At 43.0% G+C, this 21,529-nt stretch overlaps 2 protein-coding genes across 5 annotated transcripts in view; one reads left to right on the top strand and one right to left on the bottom strand.

Moving 5' to 3' along the window:
• Positions 1-1,171: 1,171 nt before the first annotated feature.
• On the bottom strand, positions 1,172-20,646 carry dydc2 (DPY30 domain containing 2). 4 transcript variants are annotated; one of them, XM_061907658.1, is made up of 9 exons: positions 20,495-20,646; positions 17,485-17,642; positions 7,443-7,526; positions 7,018-7,350; positions 6,596-6,724; positions 6,351-6,491; positions 4,364-6,181; positions 3,905-3,944; positions 1,172-3,863 (listed from the first exon to the last, which is right to left on the bottom strand). In XM_061907658.1, exons 2-8 carry the CDS (start codon positions 17,629-17,631, stop codon positions 3,927-3,929), a joined length of 2,670 nt encoding a protein of 889 aa, XP_061763642.1. In that variant the 5' UTR covers positions 17,632-17,642; positions 20,495-20,646; the 3' UTR covers positions 1,172-3,863; positions 3,905-3,926. The 4 variants fall into 4 exon arrangements, with proteins under 4 accessions (XP_061763642.1, XP_061763640.1, XP_061763641.1 ...); XM_061907656.1 differs by having other exon boundaries at positions 1,172-3,944; XM_061907657.1 differs by lacking the exon at positions 20,495-20,646 and adding an exon at positions 20,150-20,245 and having other exon boundaries at positions 1,172-3,944.
• Positions 20,474-21,529, top strand: part of scn4aa (sodium channel, voltage-gated, type IV, alpha, a) — an 81,596-nt gene continuing 80,540 nt past the window's right edge. Inside the window, exon 1 of the mRNA XM_061907654.1 lies at positions 20,474-20,678. The gene's annotated coding sequence lies outside the window, so the exon portion shown is untranslated. The remainder of the gene's footprint in view (positions 20,679-21,529) is intronic.

Here is a 21,529-nt window from a genome sequence, read left to right as displayed (position 1 = left end):
GAGCAACGGAAAATATGGAGCAAAAGAATAATATATTTTATTTGAAATGTAACTTCCTGTGATTATAATCTCTCAACTATTAAGGCAGAAAGAACATGTCAACACAAACATGGAAAACACTCAAAGAATGTCAACAAAATAGTAAACACTTAACAATAACCTCCTAAAATGAAAGTGCAAAAATATGTAAAAAAAAAATGCTTCATAAAGTGTAAGGAAATATAAACATAGAAAAACCCAAGAATAATCATTTTCTGCAGGTTTAGTGGCAGGAAATAACGTCTGTGTAACATGAATTTGCCCTCTTATTTTTATTTAACTATGGAAATGATTTTTTTTCGTTAAGCATTATTTGAATATTATTATCATATTGATAAATATCACTAATTATTAAACATTTTTATGACCTATGGAGAATAAGGAGCAGAAGAAGAATATATTTTATTCCTGTGATTATAATCAAGGCAGAAAGGAAATGTCAACACAAATATGGAAAACACACAAAAAAAATGTCAACAAAATGGTCAAATCTCATTGAACACTTGACTATAATCTCTTAAAATGAAGGTTAAAAAATAAGGAATATGTAATAAATGTGGACTAAAGTGTGACAATGTACATTCTTCAATGAGCCCCGCAGAGCACACCTCGGGACACGCCCGCAGCCACACATCTCCTGCAAGCAGCATTCAGCACACCTGGAGCTAATGAGAGGTCCTGCCTTCATAAGCCTGACCAACCTGCTATTCGGTGCCAGAACGTAACCATCTCTTTCTGCCTTTTCTCCCCCGTGTTTTTGATGGTCTTGTGTCCTCCTTGTCGCTCCAACTGCAGACCTCTGTTCCCGCGTTGATGAGCTGTGTGTCTCCTCATTCCTTCTTCTTCTGCCTTCCGGGCTGCCTCTTGGATCTGCACCTCTTGGATCTGCACCTGCCGCTTAGACACGGACCTCCAACGCCACGCTTTTGCCCTGACTTCCTGCTTGTCTCACGGATCTTCTGGACTGGCCTCTCGCTCAACACTCATGGTAACACCCAGGAAGTCATTCCCACACATAGTCGCACTCTTGGATTTTTGTCACACACCATTCTCTATTTTATTAATATATTTGTTTCGTTATATATATACATATATATGTATATGTAAATGAGCGAGAGAGAGAGACGTAGAGTTGTGTCAACGCTTTTTTATTGTGACGTAAGGTTGTTGTGTTGTGATAAAAAGTTGTTGTGTTGCGACAAAGTTGTGTTCTGACGTAAAGTTGTTGTATCGGGACGTAAATTGTTGTGTTGTGACATAACAGTGTTGTATAGTGACATAAAGTTGTTGTGCTGGGACCTAATGTTATGTTGTCATGCAAAGTTGTTGTGTTGTGACGTAAAGTTGTTGGGTATAGACGTAAAGTTGTGTTGTGATGTCAAGTTGTTGTGTTCTGATGTAAATTAGTTGTGTTGTGACCTAATGTTATGTTGTCATGTAAAGTTGTTGTGTTGTGACGTAAAGTTGTTGTGTTGTGATGTAATGTTGTTGTGTTGTGACGCAAAGTTGTTGTGTTGTGACGTAAAGTTGTTGTGTATAGACGTAAAGTTGTGTTGTGATGAAATGTTGTTGTGTTGTGACGCAAAGTTGTTGTGTTGTGACCTAAAGTTATATTGTCATGTAAAGTTGTTGTGACCTAAAGTTGTGTTGTGATGTAAAGTTGTTGCGTTGTGACGTTAAGTTGTTGTGATCTAAAGTTGTGTTATGATGTAAGGTTGTTGTGTTGTGACGAAAAGTTGTTGTATTGTGGTGTAAAGTGGTTGTGTTGTGACGTGTTGTATTGTGGTGTAAAGTTGTTTTGTTGTGATATAAATGTGTTGTGTTGTGACATGAAGTTGTTGTGTTGTGACGTAAAGTTGTGATGTGATGTAAAGTTGTTATGTTGTGGTGTACAGTTTTTGTGTTGTGATGTAAAGTTATTGTGTTGTGATGTTAAGTTGTGTTGTGATGTAAAATTGTTGTTTTGTGACATAAAGTTGTGTTGTGACATAAAGTTGTTGTGATGTGAAGTTGTTGTGTTGTGACGTAGAGTTGTGTTGTGATGTAAAATTGTTGTTTTGTGACGTAAAATTGTGTTGTGATGTAAAGTTGTTGTGTTGTGACGCATAGTTGTGTTGTGACGCATAGTTGTGTTGTGACATAAAGTTGTGCTGTGATGTAAAGTTGTTGTGTTGTAACGTAGTTGTGTTGTGACGTATAGTTGTGTTGTGATGTTAAGTTGTTGTGTTGCGACGTAAAGTTGTGTTGTGGTGTTAAGTTGTGTTATGATGTAAAGTTGTGTTGTGACGTAAAGTTGTGTTGTGACGTAAAGTTGTGTTGTGATGTAAAGTTGTGTTGTGACGTAAAGTTGTGTTGTCACGTAAAGTTGTGTTGTGGTGTTAAGTTGTGTTGTGAAGTAAAGTTGTGTTGTGAAGTAAAGTTGTGTTGTGACGTAAAGTTCTGTTTTGATGTAAAGTTGTTGTGACGTAAAGTTGTGTTGTGATGTAAAGTTGTTGTGACGTAAAGTTGTGTTGTGACGTAAAGTTGTGTTGTGGCGTTAAGTTGTGTTATGATGTGAAGTGGTGTTGTGACGTTAAGTTGTGTTGTGGTGTAAAGTTGTTGTGATGTAAAGTTGAGATGTAAAGTTGTGTTGTGACGTAAAGTTGTGACGTAAAGTTGTGTTGTGATGTAAAGTTGTTGTGATGTAAAGTTGTGTTGTGATGTAAAGTTGTGTTGTGATGTAATGTTGATTTGTGATGTAAAGTTGTGTTGCGGTGTTAAGTTGTGTTGTGATGTAAAGTTGTGTTGCGGTGTTAAGTGGTGTTGTGATGTAAAGTTGTGTTGTGACGTAAAGTTGTGTTTTCACGTAAAGTTGTGTTGTGGTGTTAAGTTGTGTTGTGAAGTAAAGTTGTGTTGTGACGTAAAGTTCTGTTGTGACGTAAAGTTGTGTTGTGGTTTAAAGTTGTTGTGACGTAAAGTTGTGTTGTGATGTAAAGTTGTGTTGTGGTGTTAAGTTGTGTTATGATGTGAAGTGGTGTTGTGACGTTAAGTTGTGATGTGATGTAAAGTTGTTGTGACGTAAAGTTGTGTTGTGATGTAAAGTTGTTGAGACGTAAAGTTGTGTTGTGACGTAAAGTTGTGACGTAAAGTTGTGTTGTGATGTAAAGTTGTGTTGTGATGTAAAGTTGTGTTGTGATGTAATGTTGGTTTGTGATGTAAAGTTGTGTTGCGGTGTTAAGTTGTGTTGTGATGTAAAGTTGTGTTGCGGTGTTAAGTGGTGTTGTGATGTAAAGTTGTGTTGTGACGTAAAGTTGTGTTGTCACGTAAAGTTGTGTTGTGGTGTTGTGTTGTGAAGTAAAGTTGTGTTGTGACGTAAAGTTCTGTTGTGACGTAAAGTTGTGTTGTGGTGTTAAGTTGTGTTATGATGTGAAGTGGTGTTGTGACGTTAAGTTGTGATGTAAAGTTGTTGTGACGTAAAGTTGTTGTGACGTAAAGTTGTGTTGTGACGTAAAGTTGTGTTGTGGTGTTAAGTTGTGTTGTGACGTAAAGTTGTGTTGTGATGTAAAGTTGTGTTGTGATGTAATGTTGGTTTGTGATGTAAAGCTGTGTTGCGGTGTTAAGTTGTGTTGTGATGTAAAGTTATGTTGTGATGTAAAGTTGTGTTGTGATGTAAAGTTGTTGTGTTGTGACTTAAACAAGTTGTGTTTTGATGTAAAGTTGTTGTGTTTTGATGTAAAGTTGTTGTGTTGTGATGTGATGTAAAGTTGTGTTGTGAGTTTGCCTTCATGGTGTCCTCTACGATGGATTGAAGTGCGATGTTGTGTGGAAAAAGGAACACAATCTCACACAAACATGTTGTGCACCTGTGCTGTGAATGTTTGAAGAAGTTCTGAGTAGCGAGCAGACGTTCATTCTCCATCTTCATCCTGGAAAAAGACACAAAAATCAGTGGCCTTTTCAAAAAGTGCTAAAAACCAAAGGTAGACATTTTCTGCTTGAGTGTGACCTCACTGCTGCTTCCTGACTCTCACCTGTGTCACAGCCTAAGGTGCTAATGTCACCTGTAACAAACCAACACTGACTCTCACCTGTGTCACAGCCTAAGGTGCTAATATCACCTGTAACAAACCAACACTGACTTCAACACTGCCGCTTCCTTTCAGCTTTTTCTGCCTCCATCGGATAGTACGCTACATGGACCTTAAACCTGGACCTTAAACCTGGACCCTGACCGGACATACAACTGGAAAGGTTGTCACCTACCCTTTATCTCTAAATCAGCTTCTTCTGAGAAGACGTTCTACATGTTTCTATCTACATAGTCTTAAGAACAAAGATGGCCAACCTGGGTGAGATCAGGAACTTCTTCCCGGTCTTGAAGACGAAGAGGGGAGCTCGGACTGGGTGTCTCTTCAGTTTTTGCTGTTTGTGATTCGAGCTTTTCACCAGGAAGGACCTCAGTGCCCTCAGCCTGCGAGGACATGGTCTGTAGAGTATCTACTTGAGCAGACGCAGAGGACTCGTCCTGCCTGATCTTAGACTGTGTAGACTCCCCCTGCGGAGATTCAGCCTGAACAGAGTCTGCTTGTCTGGACTCGATTCGCACAGACTTAGACTTGGCGCACTGGGATTCGACCTGGACTAGCTCAGTCAGAGAGGACTCCACCTGTGCAGACCCAGACTGAGGCTGTGAAGATTCGATCTGAGGAGCTTGAGTGGACCTGGCCTGTGAAGACTCGGCATGCGTGGACTCCACCTGCACAGGCTTTGGAAGAGAAGTCTCAACCTGTGTGGATTCAATCTGGGATCCCTCAGCTTGAGATAACTCAGTTTCTATGGACCCCAACTGTGTGCACTCTGGTTGGAAGATGCCATTCTGCATGGACTCGAACTGGACTGGCTCAGTTAGGGTGGACTCAGTGTTTGGGGACTCCACATGTGCAGACTTAGGTTGGGAGGTCTCAACCTGTGTGGATTCAACTTGGGCAGACTTAGCTAGAGAAGACTCCACTTGTTCAGATTTGAGCTCTATGGACTCAGACCCATCCAGCATGGACTCCACTTTTGCGGACTTGTGCTGAGAGGCCTCAACCTGTGTGGATCCGATCTGGGAGGCCTCGGCTAGGGATAACTCGGCCTTTATGGACTCCACCTGTGCGCACTTGGGTTGAGAGCTGGCATTTAGCATGGACTCAAGCTGGGCTGGCTCCGCTAGGGAGGACTCAGTGTTTAGGGATTCCACCTGTGCAGACTTAGGTTGGGAGGTCTCGTCCTGTATGGATTCAACTTGGACAGACTCAGCTAGAGATGACTCCACCTGTTCAGATTTGAGCTGTATGGACTCAGACCCATCGAGCATGGACTCCACCTTTACAGACTCAGCTAGAGAGGACTCCACCTGTTCAGATTTGAGCTGTATGGACTCAGACCCATCCAACATGGACTCCACCTTTACAGACTCCAGTAGAGAGGACTCCACCTGTTCAGATTTCAGCTGTATGGACTCAGACCCATCCAGCATGGACTCCACCTTTACAGACTCCGCTAGAGATGACTCCACCTGTTCAGATTTGAGCTGTATGGACTCAGACCCATCCAACATGGACTCCACCTTTACAGACTCCACTAGAGAGGACTCCACCTGTTCAGATTTGACCTGTGTGGACTCAGATCCATCCAGCATGGTGTCCACCTGTATAGACGTGTTCTGAGAGGTCTCAACCTGTGTGGATTCGAATATGGAGACCTCAACATGATTAAACTCAGCCCGTGCAGACTTGGCTAGTGTGGAGTTGTCCAACATGGACTCCACCTGGACAGATCCGGGCTGAGAGACCTGTGTGAATTCGACCTGGGCTGCCTCAGCGTGATTAAACCCAGCCTGTGCAGGCTCAGGTTGGAAGGAATCGTCCGGCGTGGACTCCACCTGCAAAGACTTGAGCTGTGCGGACTCAGACCAATCCAGCGCGTACTCCCGCTGCCCGGACTCCGCTTGCGTGGTCTCCACCGGTGCAAGCTTAGGTTGAGAGGACTCGAGCTGCATAGACTCAGTCGGCACAGAATCTGCTCGTGTTGATTCCATCTGGGGGGACCCGGCTTGAGGGGACTGCATCCGCGCTGACTCGGACTCTGAGGATGCGGCGCGCTGGTCCTCCTGGCCTTTCTGGTGAAAGGGTGTCAGGAGAATTCTTTGAGTTAGAAAGCAGACCACCAATCACTCAGCCTGACTCTTCTTTCTAGCCTGGACTCTTGAAACCAGCATCTGTTTCTGGTTCCAACTAGACCCTCTCCTGTACTGACTTATGTTCTGATACAGTCGCCAGTCCTTTCACCTTCTCTGCGTGTTGGCTTACAGGGGCGCCATGACTGGTTTGGTCTGGTCGCTCCTGGCCTTGGTGTTCCTCAAGCGCCATGTGGCTGGGGGCGGAGCCTTCATTGCGAGCCGGCTCAGCACTTTCAGCCGGGCCGGGCTCCTGCAGTTCATTAGGAAGACAGAAGGTAACCATTTGATCATGTCAGTGCCAAACTTACCTGCCTTTGGAGCACCAGAACTAAACCTCAAACAATGTTTTACCACCTTCTCATCATCCAGTCCACCCTGTCCCTCCTGCGGGCGCTTCTCCACTTCGGTTTTCACTACGTTCACGTCGGCGGAGCTCAGTTGGTCCCCAGATCGCAGAGAGACAGAGGATTCTGTCATCTTCACCTGGTGGACACACGAGCATGTGTCTGGACCACGGACCCCACAGACCAATGAAGCGCTAACTTACTTCCCGCATGCATGTAGCTTTAAAGGTTCATTCCGCCCAGTGAGTACTTCCTTTTTAGGGTCCTTAACCTTGTTGTCCAGACTCATATTTGGGAGGGATAAACCTATAGAACTGCTGAAATTCTAAGTCTAGGAGAGCAGAAAGACTACAATGCATGCACATGCATGAGCGTGAGAGTTGCAAGACACACCACCACCTGTACCACTACACCACCGGGCTGATTTGTCACCTGAAGCTCATTTTCCGTGTCCTGCTGGTCTGTGTCTTGCTGGTCTGTGTCCTGCTGGTCCGTGTCCTGCTGGTCCGTGTCCGACTGGTTCGTGTCCGGCTGGTTCGTGTCCGGCTGGTTCGTGTCCGGCTGGTTTGTGACCAGCTGGTTAGTGTCTGGCTGGTTCGTGTCTGCCTGGTCCGTGACCTGCTGGTCCTTGACCTGCTGGCTCTCTGGCAGCTCAGGGCGGTCGGCTTCCTTGTCAGGGTTCTCGACGGGTACTGAAGTGGCTCCTGCCGGGTCACCAGGTTCTGAGGGCCCTGTTGCAGGCAGTGGTCCCTCTGCCGGCTGCTCCTATGAGAACCACAACAACATTTTGTTTCCTTCCGGATTCTGTGTCTGACTACATGAGACAGCAAAGTGCAAAGAAAAAACCAAGAAAGTACTTTTGCAGCAGGCTCCTCCTGGGGCTGCGACCCCTGTGCAGCTCTGGCTCGCTCCTGCTCCACAAGTGCCAATCGGGCTTGTTTCTGCAAGGAACATTTTGTTTCCACACATAAGCCTGGTCAAGGGTGATGTCTATAGACTCCTAGGACCACAGTCCACCTGCAGGGAGTCTGACAAAAGGTAAGACTGATGAACAGCGGGAAAATATGCATGGACGCCTCTATAGAAGTGCCTATTAATGATGAAAAATTATATGTATTTACGAGTAATCATGATTAATTTTAAGTTAACTATGAACAAAATGCGATTATTGCGATTAAACATTCGAATTGTTTGACAAGCCTAGTATATATATTTATTTATTTTCTATTTTCAAAGCATATTCAATGTTTGTGGTCTTCAACGTCCTCTGGGCCCAGGACCCCAAAACTGATGGGAGATATGTAGCGGGGACCCCCTACTAATATATCCTGCAAAAAGTTGTGTTTTAAATAAAATTGGTCCTACAGGAACTTTTTTATCGTGCAATACTAACATATTCAAATAATACATTCCAGCCTCACTAATGGCTGCCGGGCAACTAGCGGGATAATTGACAGCCGGTAGCGAGGAACCCCGGAGTTAGTCGCTCGGAAGCCACTGCAATGCTAGTTGCTAACTATCTTACATGCTATAGGCGCCAGCGCCCCCCGCGACGCCAAAAGGGAATAAGCGGTAGGAAATGGATGGATGGATGTTTAGAATGAAATTGATGAATCCAGATCAATCAATCAATCAATGTTTGCTTATATAGCCCTAAATCACTAGTGTCTCAAAGGGCTGCACAAACCACCACGACATCCTCGGTAGGCCCACATAAGGGCAAGGAAAACTCACACCCAGTGGGACGTCGGTGACAATGATGACTATGAGAACCTTAGAGAGGAGGAAAGCAATGGATGTCGAGCGGATCTAACATGATACTGTGAAAGTTCAATCCACAATGGATCCAACACAGTCGCGAGAGTCCAGTCCAAAGAGGATCCAAGACACAGCAGCGAGAGTCCCGTTCACAGCGGAGCCAGCAGGAAACCATCCCAAGCGTAGGCGGACTAGCAGCGCAGAGATGTCCCCAGCCGATACACAGGCGAGCAGTACATGGCCACCGGATCGGACCGGACCCCCTCCACACGGGAGAGTGGGACATAGAAGAAAAAGAAAAGAAACGGCAGATCAACTGGTCTAAAAAGGGAGTCTATTTAAAGGCTAGAGTATACAAATGAGTTTTAAGGTGAGACTTAAATGCTTCTACTGAGGTGGCATCGCAAACTGTTACCGGGAGGGCATTCCAGAGTACTGGAGCCCGAACGGAAAATGCTCTATAGCCCGCAGACTTTTTTTGGGCTTTGGGAATCACTAATAAGCCGGAGTCCTTTGAACGCAGATTTCTTGCCGGGACATATGGTACAATACAATCGGCAAGATAAGATGGAGCTAGACCGTGTAGTATTTTATACGTAAGTAGTAAAACCTTAAAGTCACATCTTAAGTGCACAGGAAGCCAGTGCAGGTGAGCCAGTATAGGTATATATGTATGTATATATGTATATAAAGGTATATACAGTACAGGTGTAATGTGATCAAACTTTCTTGTTCTTGTCAAAAGTCTAGCAGCCGCATTTTGTACCAACTGTAATCTTTTAATGCTAGACATGGGGAGACCCGAAAATAATACGTTACAGTAATCGAGACGAGACGTAACAAACGCATGGATAATGATCTCAGCGTCTTTAGTGGACAGAATGGAGCGAATTTTAGCGATATTACGGAGATGAAAGAAGGCCGTTTTAGTAACGCTTTTAATGTGTGCCTCAAAGGAGAGAGTTGGGTCGAAGATAATACCCAGATTCTTTACCGTGTCGCCTTGTTTAATTGTTTGGTTGTCAAATGTTAGAGTTGTATTATTAAATAGAGTTCGGTGTCTAGCAGGACCGATAATCAGCATTTCCGTTTTTTTGGCGTTGAGTTGCAAAAAGTTAGCGGACATCCATTGTTTAATTTCATTAAGACACGCCTCCAGCTGACTACAATCCGGCGTGTTGGTCAGCTTTAGGGGCATGTAGAGTTGGTTGTCATCAGCATAACAGTGAAAGCTAATACCGTATTTGCGTATGATGTCACCTAGCGGCAGCATGTAGATGCTGAAGAGTGCAGGGCCAAGGACCGAACCCTGGGGAACTCCACACGTTACCTTAACGTAGTCCGAGGTCACATTGTTATGGGAGACACACTGCATCCTATCAGTAAGATAAGAGTTAAACCAAGACAGGGCTAAGTCTGACATACCAATTCGTGTTTTGATACGTTCTAATAAAATATTATGATCGACGGTATCGAAAGCAGCGCTAAGATCGAGGAGCAGCAACATAGATGACGCATCAGAATCCATCGTTAGCAATAGATCATTAGTCATTTTTGCGAGGGCTGTCTCCGTGGAGTGATTTGCCCTGAAACCGGATTGAAAGGTTTCACATAACTTGTTAGACGCTAAGTGTTCATTTAACTGCTCCGCAACAATTTTTTCAAGGATTTTTGAAATAAAGGGAAGGTGAGACACCGGTCGGTAATTTACCATGAGGTCAGGATCGAGGTTAGGTCTTTTAAGAAGAGGATGAATAACCGCTTTTTTGAATGCTAGGGGAACAGTGCCCGAGGAAAGTGATAAGTTTATAATATTTAGCACTGATGGACCTAATAATACAAAGAGCTCCTTGATCAGTTTCCCAGGAAGAGGGTCAAGTAAACATGTTGTCTGTTTTATTCCATTTACACGTTGTAACAATTCCTCTAATGTTATTTCCTCAAAACGAGAGAAACTATTTTGGAGGGCAGTATCCGCCGTATATACAATCGTGTCAGTGTTAATAGAACCCCGTTGTAGCTGGGACGCATTGTCTTTAATCTCCTTTCTAATGACTTCAATTTTCCTACTAAAGAATTGCATAAAGTCATCAGCTGAGTGGGTTGAGCTACTGGAAGGAGTCCCTTGTTGGGTTAGCGATGCTACCGTACTAAACAAAAATTTAGGATCGTTTTTATTACGGTGGATGAGATTTGAGTAATATTTAGCTTTGGCTAAGGTAAGCATGTGTTTATAAGTTATTAAACCATCACTCCATGCTTGATGGTGCACCTCAAGTTTAGTCGTGCGCCATTTGCGTTCCAGCTTTCTACATAATAATTTCTGAGCTCTAGTTTCTTCTGTAAACCACGGGGTGCGCTTTTTTGGAGCCTTTTTTAACTTTAGCGGTGCTATGTTATCAATGGTTTCGCGCAGGGCGTCGTTAAAGTTGTTAGTGAGGTTATCAATAGAGCCCACATACTTTGGGAATGGTGCCATTACCGAGGGCAGTAGGTCAGCAAGAGTTGTCGTTGTAGCTGTATTAATGTTGCGGCTGCTATAGCAGTTATTATTATTATTAGTTTGACGAACATGCGTCTGAACCTCGAATTTTATAAGGTAATGATCAGACAATACTTTAGTATACGGGAGTATCGTAACTTTGGAAACGGTGATGCCCCTGACAAGCACTAGGTCTATCGTATTACCGTTGCGATGCGTGGGTTCATTTATTATTTGTGTGAGACCACAGCTATCAATTATACTCTGGAGCGCTACGCACGGTGGGTCCGATGGGGTATTCATATGGATATTAAAGTCCCCCATTATGATTATATTATCGGCGTGTGTCACTAGATCAGCAACGAACTCTGAGAATTCATTAATAAAGTCTGAATAGGGCCCTGGGGGGCGGTAGATAACAGCCAGGTGTAGAGGCAGCGGTGTGACAGACCTCATAGTAAGCACCTCAAACGATTTATATTTATTATTTATGTTAGGACTAAGGTTAAAGTTTTCGTTGTATATTAGTGCAACCCCCCCACCCCTTTTGAGCGGACGGGCAATATGCGCATGTGTAAAGTTAGGAGGACATGCCTCATTTAGCGCAAAAAAGTCGTTTGGTTTAAGCCAGGTTTCGCTGAGACCGATGACGTTAAGATTGTTGTCTCTGATAATATCATTAACTAACAACGTTTTAGGAGACAATGATCTTATGTTTAAAAAACCTATATTATAGGTAGTGGGCTGTTTTAGGGAGTTTTTGATCAAATTATCCGTAGTAGCAATATTAATAATGTTGTGTTTATTATGCCCGGTGCATTTAGTATAGTTACGACCATATCTAGGAATTGATACGACAGGAATTTTCCGATTGTTTGATTGTTGCTTTGATAAACTGCACGCATCATGGTTAGCCACCTCAGTAACGGGGATTTTCCGATTGTTTGTTTGTTGCTTTGATAAACTGCACGCATCATAGTTAGCCACCTCAGTAAAACACATGTCCAACTCTGAAACACTCAAAGCAGAAAAAACTTGTTCTAATTTAACTGACTCCTTACCCAGACCAGTAGTCTCGCATTTTCCATCTAAATCCGTCTTCGGGATGGAGGAAAGTGGTGTTCTGTGGGGATTAGCCTTCTGCTTTGTTTTTAGCCCCGCTCGGCATCCGCGTTTCCGATCACACCGCTGGCGTCTGCTCCGTAGACGGCCCCCGCTGCTACTAGACTCCCCTGCTTCACAGGCCGCTGGATGTAGCCGCCGATGTATTCCCATGCTAGTTAGCAAGTCTAGCACGCAAGTGTCTATCGGTCCAAAACGGCCCGATGTGTCCACATCCAGAAGTGTCTGGCGGTCGTACGTGATCACGGAGTGACCACGATGTGAGCCAGCCATAAAGTTTGTGGAATTGTCCGGTATTTCTGCCAAATGTTTCATCTTTAGCAGGAGCTCCGCAATGTTGCAGCCCGTTCGGACGCCGCCATCTTGGAATCCAAGATGAAGTGAAGTGAATTATATTTATATAGCGCTTTTTCTCTAGTGACTCAAAGCGCTTTACATAGTGAAACCCAATATCTAAGTTACATTTAAAGCAGTGTGGGTGGCACTGGGAGCAGGTGGGTAAAGTGCCTTGCCCAAGGACACAACGGCAGTAACTAGGATGCTGGAAGCAGGGATCGAACCAGCAACCCTCAAGTTGCTGGCACGGCCGCTCTACCAACCGAGCTATACCGCCCCAGATGGATCTCTATTACAATCCCCAAAGAGGGCACTTTAAGTTGATGATTACTTCTATGTGGAGAAATATTTATTCTGAATTAAATCACTTGTTTATTTTTCCACAAGTTTTTAGTTCTTTTTATATCTTTTTGTCCAAATAGAAAAAGAAAGACCACTACAGGTCTCACGTCCAAAGGGAAAACCCAGTAACTCAATTTTGGTCAAAACTGAGCTGATAATAATTTTGGAGTTCCTAGGTGATATGCTTTACATTAGTGTATGCGATATTGTCATTTGTTCCGTAAGTAAGCAGGACCTAGCAACTACCACATAACCGCGTAGATACAACAGAAAAACCTAGTATCTCAAGGGACCAATCGGAGCTTCTTTGTCAGTCACCTTATTGTCTTTAAAGGGGAACATTATCAGCAGACTTATGCAAGCGTCAATATATACCTTGATGTTGCAGAAAAAAGACCATGTATTTTTTTAACCGATTTCCGAACTCTAAACGGGTGAATTTTGGCGAATTAAACGCCTTTCTGTTTATCGGTCTTTTAGCGATGACGTCAGAACGTGATGTCACCGAGGTAACACACCCGCCATTTTCATTTTCACATTACAAACACCGGGTCTCAGCTCTGTTATTTTCCGTTTTTTCGACTATTTTTTGGAACCTTGGAGACATCATGCCTCGTGGGTGTGTTGTCGGAGGGTGTAACAACACTAACAGGGAGGGATTCAAGTTGCACCACTGGCCCGAAGATGCCAAAGTGTCTTCCGCCAGACCCCCATTGAATGGGCCAGCCGCCAGACCCCCATTGAATGTGCCAGAGTGTCTCCACATTTGACCGGCGATGCTAAGACAGACATGGCACAGAGATGTATGGATAACCTGCAGATGCATTTTCAACCATTAAGTCAACGAAATCACAAAGGTGAGTTTTGTTGATGTTGTTGACTTAGGTGCTAATCAGACATATTTGGTCACGGCATGACTGCCAGCTAATCGATGCTAACATGCTACGCTAATCGATGCTAACATGCTATTTACGCTAGCTGTATGTACATTTGAAACTAGATACCCACGTTTAATGCGAAACAAACACTTACCAATCGACGGATTTAAGTTGCTCCAGTGTCACAAGATGCGAAAGTCCTGATCGTTTGGTCCGCACATTTTAGCGGCGATGCTAATAAGGCAGCCGTGCTATGGGCCACTTTATTTGGTACACCCACGCTATGGCTGAATAGCGTCAATAGCTATTCGCTCCATAGCTTCAATTTCTTCTTCTATTTCGTTTTCTCTGCCTCCATCTGTTTCAATACATGCGTAATCTGTTGAATCGCTTAAGCCGCTGAAATCCGAGTCTGAATCCGAGCTAATGTCGCTATATCTTGCTCTGGCAACCGCCATGTTGTCTGTATTGGCAGCCCTGTATGACGTCACAGGGAAATGGACGGTGCTTTCGAAGATAGCGAAAATAAGGCACTTTAAAGCTTTATTTAGGGATATTCCGGGAGGTGTAAAATTTTGAAAAAAACTTCCAAAAATACAACAAGCCACTGGGAACTGATTTTTATTGTTTTTAACCCTTTTGAAATTGTGATAATGTTCCCTTTTAATGAGACATTTGCAGGAATGGGGGCCGACGGTCAAGCTGATTATGTGATATTATGGCACGAGGGGATTTTTGGAAGATTGGCCCAGGACGTGGGCTTCACGGTGGCAGAGGGGTTAGTGCGTCTGCCTCACAATACGAAGGTCCTGCAGTCCTGGGTTCAAATCCAGGCTCAGGATCTTTCTGTGTGGAGTTTGCATGTTCTCCCCGTGAATGCGTGGGTTCCCTCCAGGTACTCCGGCTTCCTCCCACTTCCAAAGACATGCACCTGGGGATAGGCCCCTCCCACCTCCAAAGACATGCACCTGGGGATAGGCCCCTCCCACCTCCAAAGCCATGCACCTGGGGATAGGCCCCTCCCACTTCCAAAGACATGCACCTGGGGATAGGCCCCTCCCACCTCCAAAGACATGCACCTGGGGATAGGCCCCTCCCACCTCCAAAGACATGCACCTGGGGATAGGCCCCTCCCACCTCCAAAGACATGCACCTGGTGATAGGCCCCTCCCACCTCCAAAGACATGCACCTGGGGATAGGCCCCTCCCACTTCCAAAGACATGCACCTGGGGATAGGCCCCTCCCACCTCCAAAGACATGCACCTGGGGATAGGCCCCTCCCACCTCAAAAGACATGCACCTGGGGATAGGCCCCTCCCACTTCCAAAGACATGCACCTGGGGATAGGCCCCTCCCACCTCCAAAGACATGCACCTGGGGATAGGCCCCTCACACCTCCAAAGACATGCACCTGGGGATAGGCCCCTCCCACCTCCAAAGACATGCACCTGGGGATAGGCCCCTCCCACTTCCAAAGACATGCACCTGGGGATAGGCCCCTCCCACTTCCAAAGACATGCACACGGGGATAGGCCCCTCCCACCTCCAAAGACATGCACCTGGGGATAGGCCCCTCCCACCTCCAAAGACATGCACCTGGGGATAGGCCCCTCCCACTTCCAAAGACATGCACCTGGGGATAGGCCCCTCCCACCTCCAAAGACATACACCTAGGGATAGGTTGATTGGCAACACTAAATTGGCCCTAGTGTGTGAATGTGAGTGTGAATGTTGTCTGTCTATCTGTGTTGGCCCTGCGATGAGGTGCCGACTTGTCCAGGGTGTACCCCGCCTTCCGCCCGATTGTAGCTGAGATAGGCGCCAGCGCCCCCCGCGACCCCGAAAGGCAATAAGCGGTAGAAAATGGATGGATGGATGGGCCCAGGACGTTGCAAGCACCTTCATTAAATGTATTGTTCTTGGTTCTTCCCCTTGCATACTCAGATAACTGTGGAGGTCCAAATAAAAACTGGACACTGTACACGGCTCTTGCCCAATGTGCAAACGCAGAATGGGGCCCACCCGAGATTGTGATAACATATCTGGTGAAAGGGCACACGTTCATGAGAGCAGATTCAATCCATGGCTCAATCGGCAAGAAAATGCAACCTCAAGAAAACATTTGATGACTTTGCAGATCTTTGTGAGACAGCATCAAGATAGATTGGTGTTCCTTTGTTTTCTCAAAATTAGCTAGAAGTGAGTTACTAGGTTTTGCCTTTGGACGGGAGAGGTGTACTAAAGGTACACCCAATTTTTACACAGCCACCATCTTGGAAATATGCTAATTAGGTGTCCCGACACACCCAATCCTAAAGATAATTTTCCCATCATATTTCTAATTGTCAAAAAACATGAAATAGACAGGATTTGTAGCTCATGTGGTTCCAATGTAGAGACAAAAGCGTGTTGAGGTGGGGGCTGTGGCGCCCCAGCTAAATAATTTAACTATGCCCTGATCTACATCTGTACCAAATTTGGCGCTTTTAGACAAAAGTGAACGAACACACCCTAAAATCTCCCTAAGGGCCCCCCACTTCTGGACTGTGACAGTGTGACCATAGCAACATGTTGGACCACAGCGCCCCTCAGTGGCAAAGACAACACACGACCTTGTTGTACCTTGGCTTCATTTTTGTTTGGCTTCATATTTAGGGTCCTTGGCCCATTGCAAAAGGACTCCTTTTGCAATGGGCCAAGGACCCTATTGAAACTGGTGCGTTTTATTATTCTTTCTTTCTTTCTTTCTTTCTTTCTTTATTGCGCACCTATGCGCTGTAATTTGACCCCCTTAACATGCTTCAAAACTCACCAAATTTGACACACACGTCGGTCTGGCATACCTTCCCAACTTTTTAGGCAGCCAAACCAGAAAAATCAAAATTGCGCGCTAGCGCCCCCTAGGAATGAAAGAAAAACAGACTGCTTGTAACTTCCGTTAGGAATGTCGTACAGACATGAAACAAAAACTGTCACGTAGGTCTAACTTAGACCTAAATTTCCTAATTGTATCTTCTAGGGTAAAAATCGACAAAAATTTTGCAAAAAATGCTATTTTTCCCTCTTTGAGCTGTAATTTGACCCCATTAAAATGTTTCACAACTCACCAAACTTGGCACACACATCAGGACTGGCGAAAATTGCAATCTAATGAAAAAAACAAATCCCAATACTCAAAATTGCGCTAAACACAGCAAAAACTGCTCCTAGGAAGAAAACACAAACAAAATTGCTTGTAACTTCCAGTAGGAATGCCGTAAAGACATGAAACAAAAACTTCTATGTAGGTCTCACTTAGACCTACATTTAGATAATTGACATCCTTCGGCAAAAATCAACAGGAAGTTAAAAATGACCCCTTCAAAATAAAAGTTTTGTAAACACCCGTCACCTTTTTTCAAACGTTATCTCCTCTGAGCGCGTTTGTCGTTTCGGCTTCAAACTCGCACAGGAGAGAGATTGAACCCTTCTGATTAAAAGTATGGAACAAAGTTTTGATTACTGCTCCGGTTTTGATTTTACGCGCCTTTCAAAGAACCCCTGCGCAAAGTTGCCTAAAAAATGTCATTTTTGCCTCTTTGAGCTGTAATTTGACCCCTTTAGGGGTGCAAGTTAAAGCTCTACTATACAAAGCGAAAGCCATTTATCAACAACATCCAGAAACGCCGATTTGTAATTTGACCCACTTACCATGCTTTAAAACTCACCAAATTTTACACACACATCAGGACTGGCGAAAATTGTCATCTAATAAAAAACCAAACCCTAAAAATAAAAATTGCGCTATAGCGCCCCCTAGGAAAAAACCCAGACAAAACTGCATGTAACTTCTGTTAGAAACGTCGTAGAGACATGAAATAAAAACCTCTATGTTGGTCTGACTTAGACCAGGGCTTGAGTAGCCAAAGGTGGACCAGACCAACGCTGCTTGCAGCTTTAATTGTTGTTGTTTTACCTTGGCTTCATTTTTGTTGTTTTACCTTGGCTTCATATTCAACGTTGGCGTTGTACTTGTAGAGCCAGTGGGCCAAAAACTGTATGGGGTCCATGGGCCGCTGCTCCACCACTTCAGACAGTCCCTCAGCCAAACATTGGCCCAAATGTTTCTTCACGTACTCTGAATCCATTTGTGTTTCCTCTGCAGGGAAGTGCACAAAGTACAGTCATGACTAATATAGCACAAAGCAAAGCGAAAATGACGAAATACAAGAAACAAGCATTTGCATTCAAAAATGTCAACAAGCCACACTGCCGCCATCTTGGAACCCTATTTTTTTTTTTACATCAAGTCTTTTATGTTTTGTGATTATCTGAAAAACTAGATTTAGACAACTAACTAATTTCTACCCCAACGGTGTTTTGTCGTAGGTATTCAAAAGTAGAGAAAGTACAGTCACAATTAAAATAGTACAAAGAGCATTTATAACACTCAGTGTTAAGAAGTACCGAGTCACGTGACTGCTTCGCGGTTTATCTTTTCTTGGTACGTTAATATAAACCAGGGGTCAGCATCCCAAAATGTTGAAAGAGCCATATCGGACCAAAAATACAAAAACAAATCCGTCTGGAGCCGCAAAAAATTAAAAGCCATATTACATACAGATAGTGTGTCATGAGATATGAATTGAATTAAGAGGACTTAAAGGAACAAGTGAGCTCAAATATAGCTACAAATGAGGCATAATGATGCAATATGTACATACAGCTACCCTAAATAGCATGTTAGCATCGATTAGCTTGCAGTCATGCAGTGACCAAATATGTCTGATTAGCATTCCACACAAGTCAATAACATCAACAAAACTCACCTTTGTGCATTCATGCACAGCGTTAAAAGTTTGGTGGACAAAATGAGACAGAAAAAGAAGTGGCATAAAACACGTCTTAGAAAGTCGGAGAAAGTTATGCATGTAAACCAGGGGTCAGCAACCTTTTTGAAAGCAAGAGCTACTTCTTGTTTGATACACACTTAAATAAATTGCCAGAAATAGCCAATTTGCTCAATTTACCTTTAATAAATAAATCTATATACATTAAAAAAATGGGTATTTCTGTCTGTCATTCCGTCGTAGATTTTTTACGGAAAGTTTTTTGTAGAGAATGAATGCTGAAAAAAAAACACTTAATTTAAAAGAGGAGAAAAACACGAGAAAAAAAAATGAAACTACAATTTTGAAATATAGTTTATCTTCAATTTTGACTCTTTCAACCGAAAAAATTAAGAGAAAAAGTAGCCAATTCGAATCTTTTTGAAAATATAAAAAAAATAATTTATGGAACATCATTAGTAATTTTTCCTGATTAAGATTAATTTTAGAATTTTGATGACATGTTTTAAATAGGTTAAAATCCAATCTGCACTTTGTTAGAGTATATAACAAATTGAAACAAGCAATATGTCTAACAAAGACAAATTATTTCTTCTAGATTTTCCAGAACAAAAATTTTAAAAGAAATTCAAAAGAATTTGAAATAAGATTTATATTTGTTTCTAAAGATTTTCTAGATTTGCCAGAATATTTTTGGGGAATTTTAATCACAATAAGTTTGAAGAAATGTTTCACAAATATTCTTCGTCGAAAAAACTGAAGCTAAATTGAAGAATAAATTAAAATGTGTTTATTATTATTGACAATAATAAAATAAATATACTTGAACATTGATTGAAATTGTCAGGAAAGAAGAGGAAGGAATTTAAAAGGTAAAAAGTTATATGTGTTTAAAAATCCTCATAATTTTTAAGGTTGTATTTTTTCTCTAAAATTGTCTTTCTGAAAGTTATAAGAAGCAAAGTAAAAAAAATAAATGAATTTATTTAAACAAGTGAAGACCAAGTTTTAAAAATATTTTCTGGGATTTTCAAATTCTATTTGAGTTTTGTCTCTCTTAGAATCAAAAATGTCCAGCAAAGCGAGACCAGCTTGCTAGTAAATAAATACAATTGAAAAAATAGAGGCAGCTCACTGGTAAGTACTGCTATTTGAGCTATTTTTCGTCATCTGGTCCTTACGGGCGACCTGGTGTTGGTGACCCCTGATGTAAACAAAACTAGGGTGAGTTCAAGGACCGCCAAAATGAGTAGGACAAAACGGCGCTCGCCAAATACTCGAATCAGTGAAGCATGTTTAATATAAAAAATGTGTTTTATAGAAATTAGGTAGGTTTGTGTCATGTTTGTCCTCCTACAGAAACCAAATTAAAACAAAAAATATGTTTTTTTCCCCTCATTTTTTCCATTTTTCATATATTTTAAAAAAAAGCTCCAGAGAGCCACTAGGGCGGCGACAAAGAGCCGCGGGTTGCCGACCCGCAATTTCCCAACTCATATGGAAATGGGGTTTGTATATACCTTTGTGTGTGCGTGCTTATATTTATACATATATTTATATATATATATATAAATATAGATAGATATACAGGCCACCAGAAACATTGTTTTCTGTAAATGTGGCCTCCAGGTCAAAATAATTGTCCAGACCTGCCGTAAAGTTACACAAACACGATACATAATCATCTATTCGGTTCACCGTTTTTAATAAACATATCCTAAATGCAGATACGTTACAGTTCATGTTGTCGTCGTTTAATTATGTCCGAGTGTTGAAATCCAAACAAAAACGTCCAACAATTGAAGGCGAAACAAACCTTTTGTTGTTGTTGTTACGACGCAGGACTTGCGGAAGTGTGGTTGGGTTTCTATGGTAACGGCGTCACTTCCTAAAAGCCCCTCTTCCGGTTGAAAAAAATAGTTCCGACTAGAAGCGTCGCACTTACTCTTTTTTTAAACTACTATAATATCTTATAATATTAATTACGTTACTTAAATATATATACAATATAAATATAGAAATAAAACATACGCAGTAAAAATTTTTTAATAATAAATATATATGAATAAAATGACAGAGGAACTAGAGCACATTCTGAATATTAATTGAAACCCGAGCTTGTATTAATCTTTTGGATCTTTCTGGAAGTTTCTGCGCGCACCTGCAGAGACTCTCCGGTTTCAGCGGTGGTGCGTCAGCAGCAGCTGTGCTCGGGCGGACCCGCACTGGAAGCTCCAGAAGCTCCAGAAGCTCCAGAAGCTCCGGAAGCTCGTCCTCGCTGCTGCGCCGCGACAGGATCTATTCTTTGTCCTCTTTATTGGATTCTGGGGAGATCACCGCGCCAGGTATTTCACCTTTGAGCCCCAACCCCCCCCCCCCCCCCCCCCCCACACACACACTAACTCATTAAGGGGTGACACTTGCACTAATTGTTGCACTCTGCATTGCAGCTTTCTTGCTTGAACTAAATGTGTGAAGTTTTATTACGACTCATCTGATTGCCATCATTTCATTCTAAAAGGGAAATTAAAAAAAGACTTTATTTGCTCCTTTAGCTGCAATTCATGTGCAATACTAGAATTAAAGCTATAGTTAGCGCACATTAGTGCTAATAATAAGCAAGGAGCTGTAATTGATCTTGGGGTCATATTTGGAATTGGGAAATGATTTAGATGTGTGTGTGTGTGTGTGTGTGTGTGTGTGTGTGTGTGTGTGTGTGTGTGTGTGTGTGTGTGTGTGTGTGTGTGTGTGTGTGTTCCATGTTCTGATGTCCATTGTGGACCTTTGGTCCCGTCTTGCTGTGCTTTATGTGCCAGATGTTGCAAAACCCGCAGTATAAACTATCCATCCATCCATTTTCTACCGCTTGTCCCTTTCGGAGCTTAAGTGTCTAAGTTTCTGTCCCTTTAAGACAGGGGTCGGCGGTTTTACCTCGGTTGGTAGAGCGGCCGTGCCAGCAACTTGAGGGTTGCAGGTTCGATTCCCGCTTCCGCCATCCTAGTCAATGCCGTTGTGTGGGTTTGGGCAAGACACTTTACCCACCTGCTCCCAGTGCCACCCACACTGGTTCAAATGTAACTTAGATATTGGGTTTCACTATGTAAAGCGCTTTGAGTCACTAGAGAAAAGCGCTATATAAATATAATTCACTTCACTTCGGCAACCCAAAATGTTGAAAGAGCCATATTGGGCCTAA

The sequence above is a fragment of the Nerophis ophidion genome, linkage group LG08, assembly GCF_033978795.1.
Source record: "Nerophis ophidion isolate RoL-2023_Sa linkage group LG08, RoL_Noph_v1.0, whole genome shotgun sequence".
Taxonomy (NCBI): Eukaryota; Metazoa; Chordata; class Actinopteri; order Syngnathiformes; family Syngnathidae; genus Nerophis; species Nerophis ophidion.
This window is presented reverse-complemented; position numbering and strand designations above follow the sequence as displayed.

Coding starts and splice junctions, on each gene's coding strand:
- dydc2 (XM_061907656.1), bottom strand. CDS start 17,631: ATGGATTCAGAGTACGTGAAGAAACATTTGGGCCAATGTTTGGCTGAG. Junction 7,527..17,484: donor ACGTTGAATATGAAGCCAAG/GTAAAACAACAA, acceptor TGTTCCTTGCAG/AAACAAGCCCGATTGGCACT. Junction 7,351..7,442: donor AGGAGGAGCCTGCTGCAAAA/GTACTTTCTTGG, acceptor TGGTTCTCATAG/GAGCAGCCGGCAGAGGGACC.